Source organism: Macaca fascicularis, chromosome 11 (genome assembly GCF_037993035.2).
Source record: "Macaca fascicularis isolate 582-1 chromosome 11, T2T-MFA8v1.1".
Classification (NCBI taxonomy): domain Eukaryota; kingdom Metazoa; phylum Chordata; class Mammalia; order Primates; family Cercopithecidae; genus Macaca; species Macaca fascicularis.
The window spans coordinates 59,941,578-59,961,840 of record NC_088385.1 but is presented as its reverse complement, the minus strand read 5'-3'; the positions used below and the strand labels follow the sequence as shown (position 1 = coordinate 59,961,840).

At 47.7% G+C, this 20,263-nt stretch overlaps 1 protein-coding gene across 44 annotated transcripts in view; it reads left to right on the top strand.

The window, feature by feature from the left end:
* The window catches only part of CSAD (cysteine sulfinic acid decarboxylase), a 33,368-nt gene extending 13,349 nt beyond the window's left edge, over nt 1-20,019 (top strand). For 6 of the 44 annotated variants that reach the window (XR_012420285.1, XR_012420284.1, XR_012420295.1 and 3 more), the window contains 14 exons: nt 3,581-3,712; nt 4,400-4,526; nt 4,612-4,702; nt 5,060-5,166; nt 5,606-5,721; nt 6,531-6,610; nt 6,908-6,962; nt 15,986-16,102; nt 16,184-16,248; nt 16,529-16,610; nt 17,053-17,142; nt 17,442-17,493; nt 17,649-17,738; nt 18,673-20,019. Coding sequence is in view for 26 of the 44 variants with exons in the window: in XM_045365321.3 (XP_045221256.2) it covers nt 3,581-3,712; nt 4,400-4,526; nt 4,612-4,702; nt 5,060-5,166; nt 5,606-5,721; nt 6,531-6,610; nt 6,908-6,962; nt 15,986-16,102; nt 16,184-16,248; nt 16,529-16,610; nt 17,053-17,252; nt 17,442-17,493; nt 17,649-17,738; nt 18,673-18,846 (1,488 nt within the window). In the remaining 18 variants the exon portion in view is untranslated. Of the gene's footprint in view, nt 1-3,275; nt 3,497-3,580; nt 3,713-4,399; nt 4,527-4,611; nt 4,703-5,059; nt 5,167-5,605; nt 5,722-6,530; nt 6,611-6,907; nt 6,963-14,988; nt 15,049-15,985; nt 16,103-16,183; nt 16,249-16,528; nt 16,611-17,052; nt 17,253-17,441; nt 17,494-17,648; nt 17,739-18,672 lie in introns of those variants that run through there. The other 38 variants (XM_005570976.5, XM_045365324.3, XM_045365322.3 and 35 more) reach the window with 20 other exon arrangements.
* The last annotated feature ends 244 nt before the right edge of the window (nt 20,020-20,263 follow it).

The window sequence follows — 20,263 nt, the reverse complement described above, 5'->3', positions numbered from 1 at the left end:
AGTGCCCTCTGTGGGAGCAATATACGTCCTCACCCCACTTCCCTAGTACTTGGCTGTGTGGTCTTGGTCAAGTGAGTATAAGCAGATATGCCATATGCCAGGTCTGAGCAGCAGCTTTAAGAGTGAGTGGGTGGTTTTCTCTGCCTTTTGTTCTTTTGCCCTGCCGTTAAAACAATGTGTCCCAAATGAGGGCAGTTACTTCAGACTAGGTCTTGTAATAAAGGCACATGAATCAGAACTGTAGCCAACACCACTACCAATGTAAACCATGAAAGAGAAATAAACCTCTGTGGGATTCTGAAGGCATTTGTTGATAATGGCAAAACTGACTAATGCAGGCATTCAACTAAATTAAAACCCTGAGATACCATTTTTTAGTCCCCAGTTTCAAAAGTTTGATAGCATACTCTGTTGCTAAGGCTGAGGATGCAGGGACTTTCATACATTGGTACAACCTTTATGGATGTAGGCAATCCCTATAAAAATTAAAAACGCAGATGTCTGTGATAACAAAGACAATAATAAGTGTTGGCAAGGTTGTGGAGAAACTGGAACCCTTATACACTGCTGATGGGAGTGTAAAATGGTCCAGTCACCTTGGAAAACAGTTTGGCAGTTCCTCAAAGGGTTATATATAGAGTTACCCTGTGACACAGCAATTCCAGCACTACTAGGTATACACTCAACAGAATTGAAAACATATGTTCACACAAAAACTTGTACACAGATGTTCACAGCAGCATTATTCATAATAGCCAAAAAGTGGAAACAACTCAAACGTCTATCAACTGATAAATGAATAGATAAATGTGGTGTATCCATATAATGAGATATTATTTGGCCAAACAAAGAAATACTGGTACGTGCTGCAACTTGGATGAACCTTAAAGGCATTATGCTAAGCACAAGAAGCCAGTCACAAAAGACCACATATTATATGACACCTTTTATATGAAATGGCCAGACTAGACAAATCTATAGAAACAAAGTAGATTAGTAGTTGCCAGGGGTCGGGGAAGGGAAGAATGGGAAATGACTGCTATTGAGGGTTTTTTTTGGGTGCTGAAAATGTTCTGGCATTAGACAGTGATGATGGTTGCAACAACTTTGTGAATATATGAAAAACCACATAATTGTCCACTTTATTTTTTAATATTTATTTATTTTTGAGACAGAGTCTCACTCTGTCACCCAGGCTGGAGTGCAGTGGTGCGATCTCAGCTCACTGCAGCCTCGTTGACTGAAACGTCGTTACGTGATGCATGATGTGTGCACCACACATCATGTGTGAGGTCTAGTGACTGTTGGCAGTGGATTATATTAGACCATCCCATTTTGAGGATGGTTGCTCCCTTTCCAGATTTTCTTGATCTTCTTGCCCTGTCATTTGGAGGGTCCCCCAGGCCTTGGTGTTTGCTCCCTCCTCCCATCCATCTCTCTGAATTCTCTCTCCTTTAGGGAATGGAGCCCATCACAAGGCTTCAGCTATACCCTGACTCTCAAACCTGCTTTCCATTCTAGCATCTCATCAGAGCTGTGGGCCTGACCCCCTCCCATAGGATGTATGGAAAACAGTTTGCCATCTGTAGTCCCAGAAGACCTCCACTCAGATGAGTATTTCCAAGCAATACCAGTTTATTTCTATCCAGTTTCCCCTTTCTGCATCCCTGTTTCTTTGAGGGGTGCCATTATTTTTCCAGTCTTCCAGGCTTGAAATCCCAGGATCATCTTTGAGTCTTCCTTCTCCTACAACGTAGCTCCCCTAAGTGTTGAATTCAGCACAATCCAGAGAATGAGCACGCCTGCAGATTGTTCTCTCTGTCATTTCCTACCATCATCACTCTTATTCAAGTGTGGATCGCCTCTTGCCTTATTTACTGCAAGAGCCTGTTAATTCTTCTGCATCCTACTGCTACAAATTGGTCTTCTGAGAGCATCCATTGTACTACATTATTCCTTGTCACACAATCTTTAAGTGACTTACCATTTTCTGTAGGATAAAATGTTGATTCCTTGGCCTGCCTGGCACTCATGACTCCTCATGTGCTCAGAAAACTCTGCCCACCCTGCCTTCACTCCCATGCTCCCGCCAGCCCTGTGTTGCCACTGACCTCAGGACAAGTCCTATTCATTTCCACTGTAAGCTCATGGCTTTCCTCCTCTTACCCCGGAATGCTTCTCTTCCTTCCAGTCACCCACCCCATTTCTCTTGCCCTCTCTTAGGATCCATCTGCATTCCCACTGCAAGTCTTTCTCAGCCTTCAGCCTCCATCCATCTCCTTCTTTCCTGAATTCCGAGGAGACCTAGGGTCGGCATCCAGCCATGGCCTGGTCTGTAACTGTTGCACATGTGTCTGTGTCCTCCCAGTGGGGTGAGGAGGTGTTCTCAGTCCTCAGCACCATGTGGTGAACACAGTTGGTGCTCACTACAAACAGGACTCCCCGCCCGGAAGGCACAGGATCGCACTTGTTTAGCAAGTGCTTCCTCAATATAACCCCTTTCCTTCCTGCTCTAGGAGAGGGCTTTAGAAAGCAGGGCAGTTCTGAAAAGACTCTGGGGGTTGGGATGCAAAAGAGGTTGGCCTCTGAGGCCTGCTTAAAGGATTTTATGTCGGCCTGCATGGTGGCTCACGCCTGTAATCCCAGCACTTTGGGAGGCTGAGGCGGGTGGATCACCTGAGGTCAGGAGTTCGAGACCAGCCTGACCAACATGGCTAAACCCTGTCTCTACTAAAAGTACTAAAATTAGTCGGGTGTGGTAGTGCACGCCTGTAGTCCCAGGTACTTGGAAGGCTGAGGCAGGAGAATCTCTTGAACCTAGGAGGCAGAGGTTGCAGTGAGCCAGGACTGTGCCACTGCACTCCAGCCTGGGTAACAGAGTGAGACTCCATCTCAAAAAATAAAAAGGTGGGGGGATTTTACGTCCCTGCCTCTCAGGCGCCCTCCGCCTCAGTCTCCAGGGTCACCTGTGGCAGTTTCTCAGGCCCTTGTCTGCCCTCAAGACACCCCCATGCTGGGCCCTGGGATGCACAGTGCGGGTCCCCTCTTTTGCGCTGGCCCTCTGGTTCTCGCCACCGTGGGGTTAATGCAGCATGGGTTTTGCCTTTCATCTGATTTCCCATCTCCTTCTGTCAGCTAATGATTATTCAGGGAGCTTCACCTCACCCTGCTGTCCCTATCCCAAATCTGTCAAAGTTCTCTTTGGGGCAAAGGTCATGAGAATTATGGCCATGTGACTGCTGTTTTCACCCCACTCCCTCTGCCGTCTTGGTCCCACTGTTCTGAGGAGCTACCTTTGCACCCTGCCTCTGGCTCTCCTGAGCAGAGAGGTAAGTTTGTCTCTGCCTTAGGTGGAAATGGCCACTAGAGTCCACCTGCTCAGCACTGTCTGCGTTTTCTTTCCCTCCTGTTCCCACTGGCTTTCTCCCTGGGCACTCTCACTTGCCCTTGTCTGTGCACTGGAGGCTGAGACTGAGCTGCAGGACTTGGGCCTCAGGTCTGTTTGGAAGATGAGGCTCCTGCTGGGTAGGTCCAGGTAGGGTTCACAGGCTGAGTAGGGAATGACTCTGCTCTGCCACAGATCCTGATGGCTCACTCAGAAGCACTCCCCTCCCTTGCTGGGGACCCAGTGGCTGTGGAAGCCTTGCTCCGGGCCGTGTTTGGGGTTGTTGTGGATGAGGCCATTCAGAAAGGAACCAGTGCCTCCCAGAAGGTGAGTCCTTTCCCCCTCCTCCTTCCCATCAAGCCAGCCTCCTTTCTTTCTTTCCTTCCTTCCTTCCTTCCTTCCTTCCTTCCTTCCTTCCTTCCTTCCTTCCTTCCTGTCTTTTTTTTTTTTTTTTTTTGACAGAGTCTCACTATGTCGGCCAGGCTGGAGTGCAGTGGCACGATCTCAGGTCACTGCAACCTCCGTCTCCTGGGCTCAAGCAGTTCTCCTGCCTCAGCCTCCCGAGTAGCTGGGATTACAGGCATGTGCCACCACGCCCGGCTAATTTTTGTATTTTTAGTAGAGATGGGGTTTCACCATGTTAGCCAGGCTGGTCTTGAACTCCTGACCTCAGGTAATCTGCCTGCCTAGGCCTCCCAAAGTGCTGAGGTTACAGGCGTAAGCCACCACGCCCGGCCCAAGCCTTCTCTTTTTCTTTCCAAATCTGGCTCAGAACTTTCCTCCTTTTGATAAGGTTTCTCCCCAGAATTCATCCCTGTCCCCCCGGGTACCTCAGGGATTTACATTCTGAGTCTTACTGTGTTCACTACTCTTCTCATTTTCAGAGTTTTACTTTGGAAATATCCCAAAGTTGTTTTTAGTGCAGATTGGCCGTGTCTCGTGTCTGTGGAGGTGTGTTTTGACAGTCAGTCCACAGGCATCCCAGGCCCCCAGCAGCCCTGGCTCTCTTCCTAGGTCTGTGAGTGGAAGGAGCCTGAGGAGCTGAAGCAGCTGCTGGATTTGGAGCTGCGGTGCCAGGGCGAGTCGCAGGAGCAGATCCTGGAGCGGTGTCGGACTGTGATTCGCTACAGTGTCAAGACTGGTGGGCCCTGGCTTCTTTGGGAAGGAGACTTGGGAGTTTGCCCTGAACTCTGCTCTGAGCTCCCTGGCGTACTCTCCTTCTCCAGGTCACCCTCGGTTCTTCAACCAGCTCTTCTCAGGGTTGGATCCCCATGCTCTGGCCGGGCGCATTATCACTGAGAGCCTCAACACCAGCCAGTGAGCATCCCACGGCCCCTCTACCATCCCACAAAGGATTTAGGTTTGCTGGAGAGGTGCCTGAGGGGTAGGGGAGGAGAATGGTTCTGCCCTCTCTCTACTGCTTCTAGGAATCCCTATCGGCAGAGAGTTTTTCCTTGTATCCTTTGGACCCCCTTTCTCCAAACTTTCTCAGGCCTCCTGACCTCTGTTTTCTCTTTCTTGCTTCCCTGGTTCTGTCACCAACTTGTTCTTCTCCTTGGACTCTTCCTTCGCTCACTGTTCATTGCCTCCTTTTTCTGACTCCTGTGCAGTTTAAGGGCCTGTCTGGGCAGTCCCTCCCCATCTTTCCTTTCTCGTCGCTCTCTCTCCTGGCAGGTACACATATGAAATCGCCCCCGTGTTTGTGCTCATGGAAGAGGAGGTGCTGAGGAAACTGCGGGCCCTGGTGGGCTGGAGCTCTGGGGATGGAATCTTCTGCCCTGGTTTGTGAGAATGAGGGGGACCTTTCTTTGCCCTTTTTATGGGTTCCTCCTTCTGCACCGTTCTCTTGCTCTAAGCATCTGGCAGGGAGGGATGATTCCTCTTTGATTCCTCTCCAGCTGGACCCAGGCCAGACCAGGGAGGAGGCTGTCTCGTCCCTTCCTGCTCATGTTTGTCACTATTCCCTGGGATCACTGGTCTAGTTCCTGCTGTCTCTGGATGGGTGCTGTCTCTTGGGGGCAGCCCCAGGTGTGGAGGGGTGTGGTCAAGAGGATCTGATCCTGGATCCATTCTGAGATGGCATGATCCTGGGAATTGTGGCCTCGGAGCCAGTCATACCTGCTGCTTTGATGAGCTCTTCTGGTGGAAAGGGAAGGGGAGGCAAGCTCCAGTCTTGACCCAGTGCTCCTTCCTCTTGCCATCGCCCCCTCCCTATGACAGGTGGCTCCATCTCCAACATGTATGCTGTAAATCTGGCCCGCTATCAGCGCTACCCGGATTGCAAGCAGAGGGGCCTCCGCACACTGCCGCCCCTGGCACTATTCACATCGAAGGAGGTGGGGAAGAGGCACAGGCCCAACCCTGGGCTCCTGATTCTAATCTCCAGCCAGCTAAGTAGAGACCTTCCAGGTCTTCTCCCTGCCCTCCCCACATCCTGCAAGGCCAGCCTGCCCCCAGGCGGATGTGCTTCCTTCCAGTCAAGGAGGCCAGTAACTGCTCCTGTTCACATTGCCTTCTGTTTGGGGGCAGAGGAGGGGCCGTGAGTACAGTGGACACAGTCCATACTCTTCCTACTCAAGAGTGTGGTCTGTGGACCAGCAGCATTGGTATGACCTGGGGCTTGTTAGAAATGCAGAATCTGACTGGGCGCGGTGACTCACGCCTATAATCCCAGCACTTGAGAGGCTGAGGTGGGCGGATTGCCTGAGCTCAGGAGTTTGATACCACCCTGGGAAACATGGTGAAACCCCTTCTCTACTAAAATACAAAAAATTAGCTAGGCATAGTGGTGGGCACCTGGATTCCCAGCTGCTTAGGAGGCTGAGGCATGAGAATTTCTTGAGCCTGGGAGGTGGAGGTTGCAGTGAGCTGAGATGGCACGACTGCACTCCAGCCTGGGCAACAGAGGGAAACTCTGTCTAAAAAAAAAAAAAAGAAATGCAGAATCTCGGGCCTCACCCCAGACCTCAGACCTAGTGGACCTGAACTTGCATTTTAACCAGACATCCAGGCGATTCGTATGCACGCTAACATTTGAGAAGCCCTTGTCTATAGGATCCCATCTGTTGGAGCTCACACTTGACTTTTACCTTCTCTCCCCTCCCCAATCAAGTTGTGCTAACCTGCCCTCTGCCTTCCCCCGCAGTGTCACTACTCCATCCAGAAGGGAGCTGCGTTTCTGGGACTTGGCACCGACAGTGTCCGAGTAGTCAAGGCTGATGAGAGGTGAAGGTCCTTCTGCCCACATGGCTGTGACCCAGCTTGGCACAGAGTACCTTCCTGCTGCCAGAATGCTCTGGCATCGGGCCCTTTACCGCTGGTGGACCTCTCTCCCCTCGCTGTTCAGTAGAATTGCTGTTCTGGTCTACCAGAGCCTGCCAGCGTCCCCCACCTCTGCCCTGAGATCTGTTTCAACCCCTGAGGGAAAAACTAGCACTGTCATCTCTGCATTGCTAACCCCACCTTACCCTGCCTTCAACAGACAACCTGTCCCTGCTGTACCCTCTGCATTTTCTTTTTCAGAGGGAAAATGGTCCCCGAGGATCTGGAGAGGCAGATTGGTATGGCTGAGGCTGAGGTGAGTAAGTGAGGCTCGCTGGGGTGATGGAGCCTCCAACCTTCTTGGAGGGTTATTGGGGCTCTCCCTGCTCAAGGCACCCTTCATCCCTCTCATCTCCATGCCCATCTTCCCCTGTGGGCTGAAGTGACTGTGGGGAACCTGGGGGTGAGGACGCTACATTGCTTTCTGGGGCTCTGCCCAGACACCTATGCCGGGTTGGATTCTGAGAGGCAGGACTGAGTGAGAGCGAGTCCCAGGCAGCACCACAGGGAGGGTGCTGGGGGCCTGCACTGTAGTGTAGAAGGTTCCTGTGGGCTGCAAGGGTCTGTGCAGGGAGAGGCTGAGGAGGGGAGAGGCACTGGTGAAGGCTGTGAGTAGTGGGGATGAGGGGACATTAGCACACTCCTCCACTTTGAGGGGTATGTAACTGCTACAGCCACCTTGGAGGGCATTTTGGCACCATCTGTACAATTTTATTTATTTTTATTTTTTAATAGTTTTTGAGACAGAGTCTCACTCAGTCACCCAGGCTGGAGTGCAGTGGTGTGATTTCAAAAATAATAAATAAATAAATATAAATGTAAATTTTTTTTTTTTTTTTTTTTGAGATGGAGTTTCACTCCTGTTGCCCAGGCAGGAGTGCAATGGTGCAATCTCAGCACACCGCAACCTCCACCTCCCAGGTTCAAGCGATTCTCTTGCCTCAGCCTCCCAGGTAGCTGGGATTACAGGCATGTGCCACCAGGCCTGGCTAATTTTGTATTTTTAGTAGAGACGGGGTTTCTCCATGTTGGTCAGGCTGGTCTCAAACTCCTGACCTCAGGTGATCTGCCTGCCTCAGCCTCCCAAAGTGTTGGGATTACAGGTGTGAGCCACTGTACCCGGCCATTTTTTTTTTTTCTTTTTTGAGACAGAGTCTCACTCTGTCACCCTGGCTGGAGTACAATGGCACAATCTTGGCTCACTGCAACTTTTACCTCCTGGGTTCGAGTGATTCTCATGCCTCAGCCTCCCGAGTAGCTGGGATTATAGGCGTGCATCAATATGTCTGGCTAATTTTTGTATTTTTAGTAGAGATGGGGTTCAATGCCATGCTGGTCTTGAACTCTTGACCTCAGGTGATCCACCTGCCTCGGCCTCCCAAAGTGCTGGGATTATAGGCGTGAACCACCATGCCTGGCCACAAATGTTTAAAAAAAACATTTAAATGTCCATTAGTAGATAAAATAAATTATGGTATATCTATGTGTCTTAGTTCCATCCCCTGTAAAATGGACAGAATATAGAACTTGCCACATAGGGTTATTGTAAGGATTGAATGAATCAGTATATGTAAAGCACTTAGAATATTGCCTGGCACATAGATGCACTGTATAAATACAAGCTACTGGTATTGTTGTTATTATTATTTATTACTATTATTAGAGTACTGGGTAGCCATTTAAAAGAATAGATGAGACTATATATACTAACATGAAAGTATCTCCACTGTATATAGTAAATATATATTGCAAATTGCAGTATAGAATGGACATTATGAGCCAGGTGCGGTGGCTCACGTCTATAATCCCAGCACTTTGGGAGGCTGAGGCAGGCAGATCACAAGGTCAGGAGATCGAGACCACCCTGGCTAACATGGTGAAACCCCGTCTCTACTAAAAATACAAAAAATTAGCCAGGTGTGGTGGCAGGCCCCTGTAGTCCCAGCTACTCGGGAGGCTATGTGTATGATGTGTGAACATACACATCATATGTTTGTGAACCTGGGAGGTGGATCTTGCAGTGAGCTGAGATCACGCCACTGCACTCCAGCCTGGGTGACAGAGCGAGACTCCGTCTCAAAAAAAAAAAAAAAAAAAGGACATTATGAGCCCATTTTTGTTATTTATAACAGTATATATTTATTGATATGTGGATGTTACCTCTGAGTAGCAGTAAGGGCCGCAATTAGAGTAGTGATGTTTCTCTTTTTATTATAGAAACTTTTTTGGTAATAGTTTTATTGATATATAATTCACATAACATATAATTCACCTAACATGTAATTCACCCACTGAAAGGGTACTATTTAGTGGTTTAGCATATTTGCAGAGTTGTGCAAACATCATCACAATCAGTATTAGAACATTTATCTCCCCCAAAAGAAACCTCATACCCTTTAGCCATCGGTCTCTAATTCTCCCAGAACTCCCGGTTCTAGGCAACCAGTAACCTAGTTAGTCTCTCTATATTTGCCAGTTCTGAATTCTGGAATCATATTATACGTGCCTTTTGTGATGAGCTTTTTTTACATAGCATAATGTCTTCAAGGTTCATCCAAGCTGTAGCGTGTATCGGCACTTCCCTTCTTTTATGGCCAAATCATGTTCCATTAAATGGACATACCACATTTATTTATCCATTCATTAGTTGATGGACATTTGGGTTGTTTCCACTTTGGGACTCTTATGAATAATACTGTTATGAACATTTGTGTACAGATTTTTGTGTGAAAATATGTTTTCATTTATCTTGGTTATATACCTAGGAGTGAAACTGCTGGGTCATATGGTAACTCTGTATCTAACCTTTTAAAAAACTGCCAGACTGTTTTCCAAAGTGGCTACACCAGTTTGCAATCCCAACAGCAGTGTATGAGGGTTCCAGTTGCTCTACATACTCACCAGCACTTGTCATATCTTTTTTTATTATACCATTTAGTGGGTGTGAAGTGGGATCTCATTGTGTTTTGATTTGATTTTCCCTGATGACTAATGATATTAAGCATCTTGTCATGTACTTATTGGCCATTTGTATATCTTCTTTGGAAAACTGTCTATTCAGATCCTTCACCCATTTTGTTTTTCATAGAACTTTTATTCCAGTAAGCAAGACTGATATTCATAAATATATGTAAAAAAAAAATATATATATGTGCTATGAAGGTGAGATACATTGTGCTCTTTGAGCATAGAATACAGGAGAATTGACCTAATCAGGAGGTGAAGGAGTCAGGGAAGGCTTCCCTCAGAAGGGATGGTTGAGCTGAGACTGGAAGGGAGAAAGGAAATAAACTAGGTGGTACCCCTTTGGGTAGACAAGAAGATTCTGTGTGTGTGCAGAGGCCATGGGATATTTCTGGAATTGAAGATATGGGGCTGGAGCAGCTTCCCCCCTTTGCCTGGACTGTTTCCACCCCACCTATAGCCTTCCTCATCCATAGGTACTTGCTTGGGGCTGGTGCTGCCATCCACCCCCACTCTCCTAGTCATCAAGTGGGCATTTGGAAGTGTGTGGAACTATTTTATTTTGCTTTGTGTTGTGACACTAGCCAGTGGGCATTACTGTGTTTATTGAGAGGGAAACAGGGATCCTAAACATTTTTGCAATGTACAGGGATAGCTCTATATGAACAAGAACTGACTCACCCAACATGCCAGAAGGGTCTCTGTTGAGAATCTGCTGCCAGTTCTACTTGTTTTTTTGTGTGTGTAACATAAAATTTACCATCTTAACCATTTTTACATGTACAGTTCAGTAGTGTTAAATACATTCACATTGTTGTGCAACCAGTCTCCAGAACTCTTTTCATCTTGTTTTTTGTTTTGTTTTGTTTGAGACAGAGTATCACTGTGTCCCCCAGGCTAGAGGGCAGTGGCACAATCTCAGCTCACTGCAACCTCTGCCTCCTGGGTTCAAGCGATTCTTGTGCCTCAGCCTCCTGAGTAGCTGGGATTACAGGCCCCATGCCACCAAACCTGGCTAGTTTTTGTATTTTTAGTAGAGACGGGATTTTGCCATGTTGGCCAGACTGGTCTCGAACTCCTGGCCTCAAGTGATCTGCCCACCTTGGTCTCTCAAAGTGCTGGCATTACAGTCATGAACCACTGCATCCAGCAGAACTCTTCATTTTGTAAAACTGAAACTCCATACTCATCAAACAACAACTCATTACCCCCTCTTCCAGCCCCTGGCAGCCACCATTCTGTCTCCATGACTTTGACTACTCTAAGTACTTATATAAGTGGAATCATACGGTATTTGTCTTTTTCTTTTCTTTTCTTTTTTCTTGAGACACAGTTTCACTTTTGTAGCTCAGGCTGGAATGCAATGGCGCCAGCTTGGCTCACTGCAACCTCCGCCTCCTGGGTTCAAGCAATTCTCCTGCCTCAGCCTCCCAAGTAGCTGGGGTTACAGGTGCGCACCACCACATCCAGCTAATTTTTTGTATTTTTAGCAGAGACAGGGTTTCACCATGTTTTGGCCAGGCTGGTCTCGAACTCCCGACCTTGTGATCTGCCTGCCTCGGTCTCCCAAAGTGCTGAGATTACAGGCGTGAGCCACCATGCCTGGTGGTATTTGTCTTTTTCAGTTGGCTTATTTCACTTAGCAGAATGTCCTCAAAGTTCATCCATGTTGTAGCATGTGAGAATTTTCTTCCTTTTTAAGGCTGAATAATATTTCATTGTACATATATGCCATATTTTGCTTATCCATTTATCTGTTTGAGTTGTTGTTTGGAATCTCTTCAAGACCGTGCTTTCAGTATTTTGGATGTGTACTCAGAAGTGGAATTGCTGGAGCATATGGTAATTCTATTGAATTGTTTTGAGGAACTGCCATACTGTTTTCTATAGTGGCTGAACCAGTTTACATTCCCGCAGTGCACAAGGGTTCTAATTTCTTCACATCCTTGTCAACGCTTGTTATTTTCTTCTTCTTCTTTTTTTTTTTTTTTTTTTTTTTTGAGATGGAGTCTTGCTCTGTCGCCCAGGCTGGAGTGCAGTGGTGCGATCTCGGCTCACTGCAAGCTCTGCCTCCTGGGTTCACACCATTCTCCTGCCTCAGCCTCCCGAGTAGCTGGGACTACAGGTGCCTGCCGCCAGGCCTGGCTAATTTTTTTTTGTAGTTTTGGTGGAGACGGAGTGTCACGTCTTTGGTAGAGACGGGGTGTTAGCCAGGATGGTCTTTATCTCCCGACCTTGTGATCCGCCTGCCTTGGCCTCCCAAAGTGCTGGGATTACAGGTGTGAGCCACCGCGCCCGGACAATGCTTGTTATTTTCTGCTTTGTTTTGTTTTTTTGAGACAGGGTCTTGCTCTGTCACCCAGGCTGGAGTGCAGTGGTGCGATCATGGTTCACTGCAGCCTCAACCTCCTGGGCTCAAGTGATTCTCCCACCTCAGCCTCCCAAGGAGCTGGGACCACAGGTGCACACTGCGACATGTGGCCAATTTTAAAAATTATTTTTGGTAGAGACACATTTCTACCAAAATTCCTTTTCGCTGTGTCACCCAGGCTGGTCTCAAACTCCTAGGCTCAAGCCATCCTCCCACCTCAGCCTTTTACAGTACTAGGATTACAGGCGTGAGCCACTGCATCCCGCCATTTTCTGTTACTTTGATAGTAGTTATCCTAAATGGGTATGAAGTGGTAACTCATTGTAGTTTTGATTTGCATTTCCCTAATGATTAGTGATGTTGAGCATCTTTTCATGTGCTTATTAGCCATTTATATATCTTTATTGAAAAAATGTCTAGTCAGATCCTTTGCCCATTAAAAAAATTACGTTGTCTTTTTGTTACTGAGTTCTTCATATATTCTAGATGTAAGTCCCTTATCAGATATATGATATTCAGATATGTTCTTCCCACTCTCTAGGTTGATTTTTCACTTTTCTGAAACTTTTATTTTAGATTCAGTAAGGACATGTGCAGGTTTGTTCTAAGGGTATATTGTGTGATTCTGAGGTTTGAAGCACGATTGAACCCATCACCCAGGTAGTGAGCATAGTACCCAATAGGTATGTTTTCAACTTTTTCTCCCCTCTCTCCCGCTTCTTACAGTCCCCAGTGTCTTTTATTCCCATCTTTCTGTCCATGTGGACTCAGTATTTAGCTCCCACTTACGAGAACATGTGGTATTTGGTTTTCTGTTTCTGTGTTAACTCACTTAGGATACTGGCCTCCAGCTGCACCCACGTTGCTGCAACGGACATGATTTCATTCTTTTTTTATGGCTGCATAATACTTCATGGTTTGTATATGCCACATTTAAAAAAATCTAATCCACTGTTGGTGGGCACCTAGGTTGATTCCATGTCTTTGCTGTTGGACTTTTCACTTTTTTGATAGTGTCCTTTGAAGTACAAAAGTTTTAAATTTTGAAGTCCAATTTATCTACTTTTTCTTTGGTTGCTTCTGCTTTTGGTGTTATATCTAACCTAACCCAAGCTCACAAAGATTTACTCCTATATTTTCTTCTAAGAGTTTTATAGTTTGAGCCCTGAGATTTAGGCCTATGATCCAATATGAGTTAATTTGAGGGTGTGATATGAGAAAGGCATTCAAACTGCATTGTTTGCATGTGGATAGCCAGTTGTTCCAGCACCATTTGTTGAAAAGACAATTCTTTCTTCAATAAATTGTCTTGGCATCCTTGTTGTAAATCAGTTGACTGTAAATGTGAGGATTTATTTCTGAGTTCTCAGTTCTGTTCCACTGATCTACATGTCTATCCTGTAGACTACATTGTCTTGATTCAACTGTAGCTTTGTAGTATGTTTTGAAATCAGGAAGTGTGAGTCCTCCAACTTTGCTTTTTTTCAAGATTGTTTTTGGCTAGTCTGGGTTTCATGAATTTCCATATGAATTTAAGATCAGCTTGTCCATTTCTGCAAAGAGGGCAACTGGGATTTTGATAGGAGTTGTGCTCATTCATCAACGTGAAACATCTTTCCATTTATTTAGGTCTTTAATTTCTTTCCACAGTGTTTTGTAGTTTTCAGAGTATATGCTTTATACTTCTATTGTTAAATCAATTCTTAAGTATTTTATTCTTTTTGGTGTTTTTGTAAATGAAATTGTTTTCTTAATTTCATTTTTAGATTGTTCATTGCTAATGTGTATAGAGATACAATTGATTTTTGTATATTCTGTCTTTTGGAAGAGTTTATGATCTGTTACCAATTTTTGTTAAATGTTCGATGGAATTTATCAGCAAAGCCATCTGGACCTGGGCGTTTCTTTTCTTTTTAACTTAAAAAAAATTGAAACAGGGTCTTGCTCTGTTGCTGAGACTGGAGTGCAGTGGCACGATCAGGGCTCACTGCAGCCTTGACCACCTGGGCTTAAGTGATCCTCCCACCTCAGCCTCCCAGGTAGCTGGGACTATAGGAGTGCACCACTATACACCTATTTTTTTTCTTTTTTTTTTTTGAGATGGAGTTTCGCTCTTGTTGCCCAGGCTGGAGTGCCGCAATCTCAGCTCACAGCAACCACCACCTCCTGGGTTCAAGTGATTCTCCTGCCTCAGCCTCCCAAGTAGCTGGGATTACAGGCATGTGCCACCACGCCCAGCTAATTTTGTATTTTTAGTAGAGACGGGGTTTCTCCATGTTGGTCAGGCTGGTCTTGAACTCCAGACCTCAGGTGATCCGCCTGCCTTGGCCTCCCAAAGTGCTGGGATTACAGGCGTGAGCCACCACACCCAGACTTTTTTTTTTTTTTTTCTTTTGTAGAGGTGAGGTCTCACTAGGTTGCCCAGGCTGGTCTTGAACTCCTGGGCTCAAGCAATGCTCCTGCCTTGGCCTCCCAAAGTGCTGGGATTATAGGCATGAGCTACCACATCAAGCTGTGGTAGTCTTAAAAATTACTAATTCAATTTCTGCATAAACTTTTGTACTAAGCCGGGCGCGGTGGCTCACGCCTGTAATCCCAGCACTTTGGGAGGCCGAGACGGGTGGATCACGAGGTCAGGAGATCGAGACCATCCTGGCTAACACGGTGAAACCCCGTCTCTACTAAAAAGTACAAAAAACTAGCCGGGCGAGGTGGCGAACACCTGTAGTCCCAGCTACTTGGGAGGCTGAGGCGGGAGAATGGCGTGAACCCGGGAGGCGGAGTTTGCAGTGAGCCGAGATCCGGCCACTGCACTCCAGCCTGGGCGACAGAGCGAGACTCTGTCTCAAAAAAAAAAAAAAAAAAAACTTTTGTACTATTCAAATTTATTTATTTATTTATTTGTTTGTTTGTTTGTTTGTTTAGAGACAGAGTCTCACTTTGTTACCCAGGCTGGAGTGCAATGGCACAATCTCGGCTCACTGCAACCTCTGCTGCCCGGGTTCAAGTGATTCTCCTGCCTCAGCCTCCTGAGTAGCTGGGATTACAGGCACCTGCCACTGCGCCTGGCTAATTTTTGTAGTTTTAGTAGAGATGTTGGCCAGGCTGGTCTTAAACTCCTGACCTCATGATCCACCTGCCTCAGCCTCCCAAAGCGCTGGGATTACAGGTGTGAACCACCGCGCCCAGCCTATTTATTTATTTTAAGACAGAATCGTGATCTTTTGCCCAAGCTGGAGTACAATGGCGCGATCTTGGCTCAGTGCAACCTCTGCCTCCCGGGTTCAAGCGATTCTCATGCCTCTGCCTCGGCTTCCACCTCCCAAAGTGCTGGGATTACAGGCCTGAGCTACTGTGCCTGGCCTGTTTGTTTATATTTTTTGAGACAGAGTTTCATTCTGTTGCCCAGGCTGGAGTGCAGTGGCACAATCATAGCTCACTGTAACCTCAAACTTCTGGGCTGAAGCAATCCTGCCATCTCAGCCTCCTGAGTAGCTGGGACTACAGGTATGCGCCACTACACTTGACTAATTAAAAAAAAAAATTTTTTTTTAGAGGTGGGGTCTTGCTGTGTTGCCCAGGCTGGTCTTGAACTTCTGGCCTCAGGCAATCCTGCCTTGGCCTCCCAAAGTGTCGAGATTATAGGTGTGAGCCACTATGCCTTTTTCAGTAGCATTGGATCTGCCAGTAAAACATTCAAGTTTTTTGAGAGTATGAGCTTTGGAAATAAAAACCTAGGTTCAAAGTCCATCTCTGGAGCTTCTGCTTGGATCTTTGAATCTCAGTGTCCCTGACTGCACATTAAAAAGGACAGTAACACATTGTTGTGAGGTTGAAATGGGCCATTTTAGGCATGCAAAGAGCTTAGAGCTGGGCCCAGCACCAGGCTCTGAGTTGCTTTTGAGATGACTTTACATCTTTCTCCCTCTACATTTTGGCAACAGGGTGCTGTGCCGTTCCTGGTCAGTGCCACCTCTGGCACCACTGTGCTAGGGGCCTTTGACCCCCTGGAGGCAATTGCTGATGTGTGCCAGCGTCATGGGCTCTGGCTGCATGTGGATGTGAGTGGGACTTGGGCTTGGGGGTGCGGTGGGGTGGGCTGAGCCAAGGCCAAGGCCCACGTTGTTCCTCCTGCTCCACAGGCTGCCTGGGGTGGGAGCGTCCTGCTGTCACAGACACACAGGCATCTCCTGGATGGGATCCAGAGGTGCATACAGTCCCCTTCTTCCCAAATCCCACCCTTCAAACCATTGGTCCAGAGAATCATCATGGACTAGGGAGTTTAACATGGCTGGGGAAGGAGGCTGAGGGGAGGGGGACTGGAGAGGATTGATTGGAGCTGGGAGGTCAGACGTGGCAATTCTTCCTGATGCCGGGGTGAGGGTGAGACCAAAGCACCTTTACTGGGGTCCTGGAAAAGGAGGAGGGGCTCTGGTTGGGCAGCTGGAGGAGGAGCCACTGACCTGCCTTTGCTCCACCCCATCCAGGGCTGACTCTGTGGCCTGGAATCCCCACAAGCTCCTCGCCGCAGGCCTGCAATGCTCTGCACTTCTTCTCCAGGATACCTCGGTGGGTCTGCCCCTGCCCCTGCACCAGCCCCACCTGTCTCTGGAGCTCTGCCTTCTCTATCCTACCTTAGATAAAGTTCAGGCCTTTCTCTATTCTCCTTACCATCCCTTCTGAAGCTGCATCTCTGCTACCATCCTATCCTGTATTAGGCTCCTTCACTCCCCCAGGGTCCTGTTTTCAAAGGGAAAAGGTTCCAGTTTGAAGTTGGAGTCAGAGGTATCCTGGAGTTTCTAGCTTGAAGTTGCCATCAGAGTTTAGGAAGAACCCTGGGTACTGAGAGGAAACCCAAAGAAGGTTGGAGCCAGCAGGCAGCCATCCCAGCAGTGCCGCCTGGTTCCAGGGAAAGAAAAGGGTATCCTGAGCTAAGACCCCCACAGTGCAGCCCTGGAGGAAAGCCTCGGTGGAGAGGGTAGGGTCTGACAGTCTCCTCACCCCTACACAGAACCTGCTCAAGCGCTGCCATGGGTCCCAGGCCAGCTACCTTTTCCAGCAGGACAAGTTCTACGATGTGGCTCTGGACACGGGAGACAAGGTAGTGCAGTGTGGCCGCCGTGTGGACTGTCTGAAGCTGTGGCTCATGTGGAAGGCACAGGGCGATCAAGGGCTGGAACGGCGCATCGACCAGGCCTTTGCCCTTGCCCGGTAGGCGGGTGGAGTGGGGGTGTGTGGGGGGTCGTCCCTGTTCCCCTCTCCTGGGTCACTGCCCCTCCCCCTTTCCTGCTCCCCGGGATTATTTTTCTCTCGGTCTCTCTGTGGCTCATTCTAAGTAGGCCTCTTTTGTCTCTGGATCTCTGCTTTTCCTCCCCGCCTATGGTTTCTCACTGTTCACAGGTACCTGGTAGAGGAAATAAAGAAGCGGGAAGGGTTGGAGCTAGTCATGGAGGTAGGACCCCCTTCTCTTTTGTGGCACCTGCCCCCGCCCAGCTCTTTTGCAGCTCCCTAACCCCAACTAAAGCCCTAGTGGAGGAAAAAGGGCAGGGAGAGGGAAAACGGTCCCCGTTCCTCAGCATACACCTTCCTCTTTCTCATTCCTCTCAGCCTGAGTTTGTCAATGTGTGTTTCTGGTTCGTACCCCCCAGCCTGCGAGGGAAGCAGGACAGTCCAGATTACCACGAGAGGCTGTCCAAGGTAGGCGTGCTCTGCCGCTCTGCTTTCCCCTTAGGGACCTGATGCGCTTCTGCCCCCTGCTGGCTGGGAGTGGCATGGCAGGTCCCCTTGCTGATCTCTTGCTCTGAGGCACGGACGCTCTTTTGGGTAGGGGTAGGGTTGGGGATGGGGAGGAAGGTATATTTCTGGTAAGTAAGAAGAAGCGAGGGGTGTTACAGGAGAAGTCAGAGAAGTTACCAGTGTGCAGTACACAGAGCCCTGTGCTGGCAATTGGGCTGGGAACTCAGGCCCAGGACAGATATGAGGCAGAAAGATCATGGAAGAGCTTTATCACCCGTGCTGGGGACAGAGCAACCCGGGAAGGCCAGTCTAGAAGTGCCACCTGGAGGCAAGGAGCTGTGTTATATCCTGGTCCCTAAAGATAGAGTAGTACTAGGTGCTGCAGATGATCCGAAAGGACAAATGTTCTTGCCCTGATGGAGTTGTTATTATAAAACAAGAGTTACTATTTGGAAGCAATGTGTTCAAGGCAATTTTGTAAATTACTTGCTAGATCACAGGGCACAGATTAATATTATCAAAAATATTACAGGAATTAAGAGAGGGGAGAAGAAGGTGTTGACTAAGCCTTAGATGACCAAGGCTTGAAGTTAGACTAAAGCAGTGTTAGGAATCAAGAGAAAGTCAAGATTTGGCAGAAAATGGCCCACATGACAGATTTGTTGGAGATGGGAGAAATGGGGAGAAAAGCAGAAGATAGAGAAGGTCAAGCAGGTTAGATATGACAGAAAAGGTAAACTGAGGCCAAGGTCAAGGTCTGACCAATGTATGCTACCCCTAGAAGGTGGCTGGGTGGGAGGGGAAAGCACCTCTGAAAGCCTGGCAGGACAAGAAGCCAGCCTACCTGTCAGCCGACCCCAGGCTGCAACTGGAATCTCTCTCCACTCTCCCACAGGTGGCCCCCGTGCTCAAGGAGCGCATGGTGAAGGAGGGCTCCATGATGATTGGCTACCAGCCCCAGGGAACCCGGGGTAACTTCTTCCGTGTGGTTGTGGCCAACCCTGCGCTGACCTGTGCTGATATGGACTTCCTCCTCAACGAGCTGGAGCGACTAGGCCAGGACCTGTGAGCCTTCTCCTTGCTGCCAGCCTTGATACCACCCCTCACCCGCAGAGTCGCTGCATTTCCTCCCTGTGCTCTCAAGAACAGCCTTTGAGGCCGGGCACGGTGGCTCATGCCTGTAATCCCAGCATTTTGGGAGGCCGAGGCGGGTGGATCACTTGAGGTCAGGAGTTCGAGACCAGCCTGGCCAATAAGGTGAAACCCTGTCTCTACTAAATATACAAAAATTAGCCGAGCATGATGGCATTTGCCTGTCATCCCAGCTACTCGGGAGGCTGAGGCAGAATTGCTTGAACCCAGGAGGCAGAGGTTGCAGTGAGCCGAGATCGCACCCCTGCACTCCAGGCTGGGCAACAGAACAAGACTCTGTCTCAAAAAAAAAAAAGAACAGCCTTTCTAGGCCACAGTGATCTGCACAATGTTTATATGCTTTGACCTACTAACTCCTTCTCCTAACTAAATATTTGATTTTAGGAGAGTGTTTAAATAAATTATAGTATGTCTGTATGATGGAATGTCATTTTGCCATTAAAATTATGTTTACAAAGATAATTTTTATTGACATAAAAATAACTTTAATGGGCCGGGCGCGGTGGCTCAAGCCTGTAATCCCAGCACTTTGGGAGGCCGAGACGGGCGGATCACGAGTTCAGGAGATCGAGACCATCCTGGCTAACACGGTGAAACCCCGTCTCTACTAAAATACAAAAAAAAAAAAATTAGCCGGGCGAGGTGGCGGGCGCCTGTACTCCCAGCTACTCGGGAGGCTGAGGCAGGAGAATGGCGTGAACCCGGGAGGCGGGGCTTGCAGTGAGCTGAGATCCGGCCATTGCACTCCAGCCTGGGCAACAGAGCTAGACTCCGTCTCAAAAAAAAAAAAAAAAAAAATAACTTTAATGTAATTTATGTTGAAAAAGCTGAATATAAGACTTTATATACAGTAATATTTGCGCTATGTTCAAAAATACATAGGAAAAGACTGATAAAATGAAATATGGCAAAATGTTAATAGTTTTCCTTGGAATAGGGTAATAGGCAATTTTAAAACAGACTCCTTTAAAAAAACAAAAGAAAAAAGCATAGACTCCTTTATATGTTTTGAGCTCCCTCCCTTTTATTATGTAATCAATATGCATTACTTTTGTAATGGGAAAATAATAAAGTTAAAATTTCAAGTGCATTCTTTTGGTATGTTTTTGAAATTTATGAACATTCAACCAGCCAAGCACGGTGGCTCACGTCTGTAATCCCAGCACTTTGGGAGGCCGAGGCATGAAACCCTGTCTCTACTAAAAATACAGAAATTAGCCAGGCATGATGGCGGGTGCCTGTAATCCCAGCTACTTGGAAGGCTGAGGTGGGAGAATTGCTTGAACCCAGGAAATGGAGGTTACAGTGAGCTGAGATCACGCCATTGCACCGTA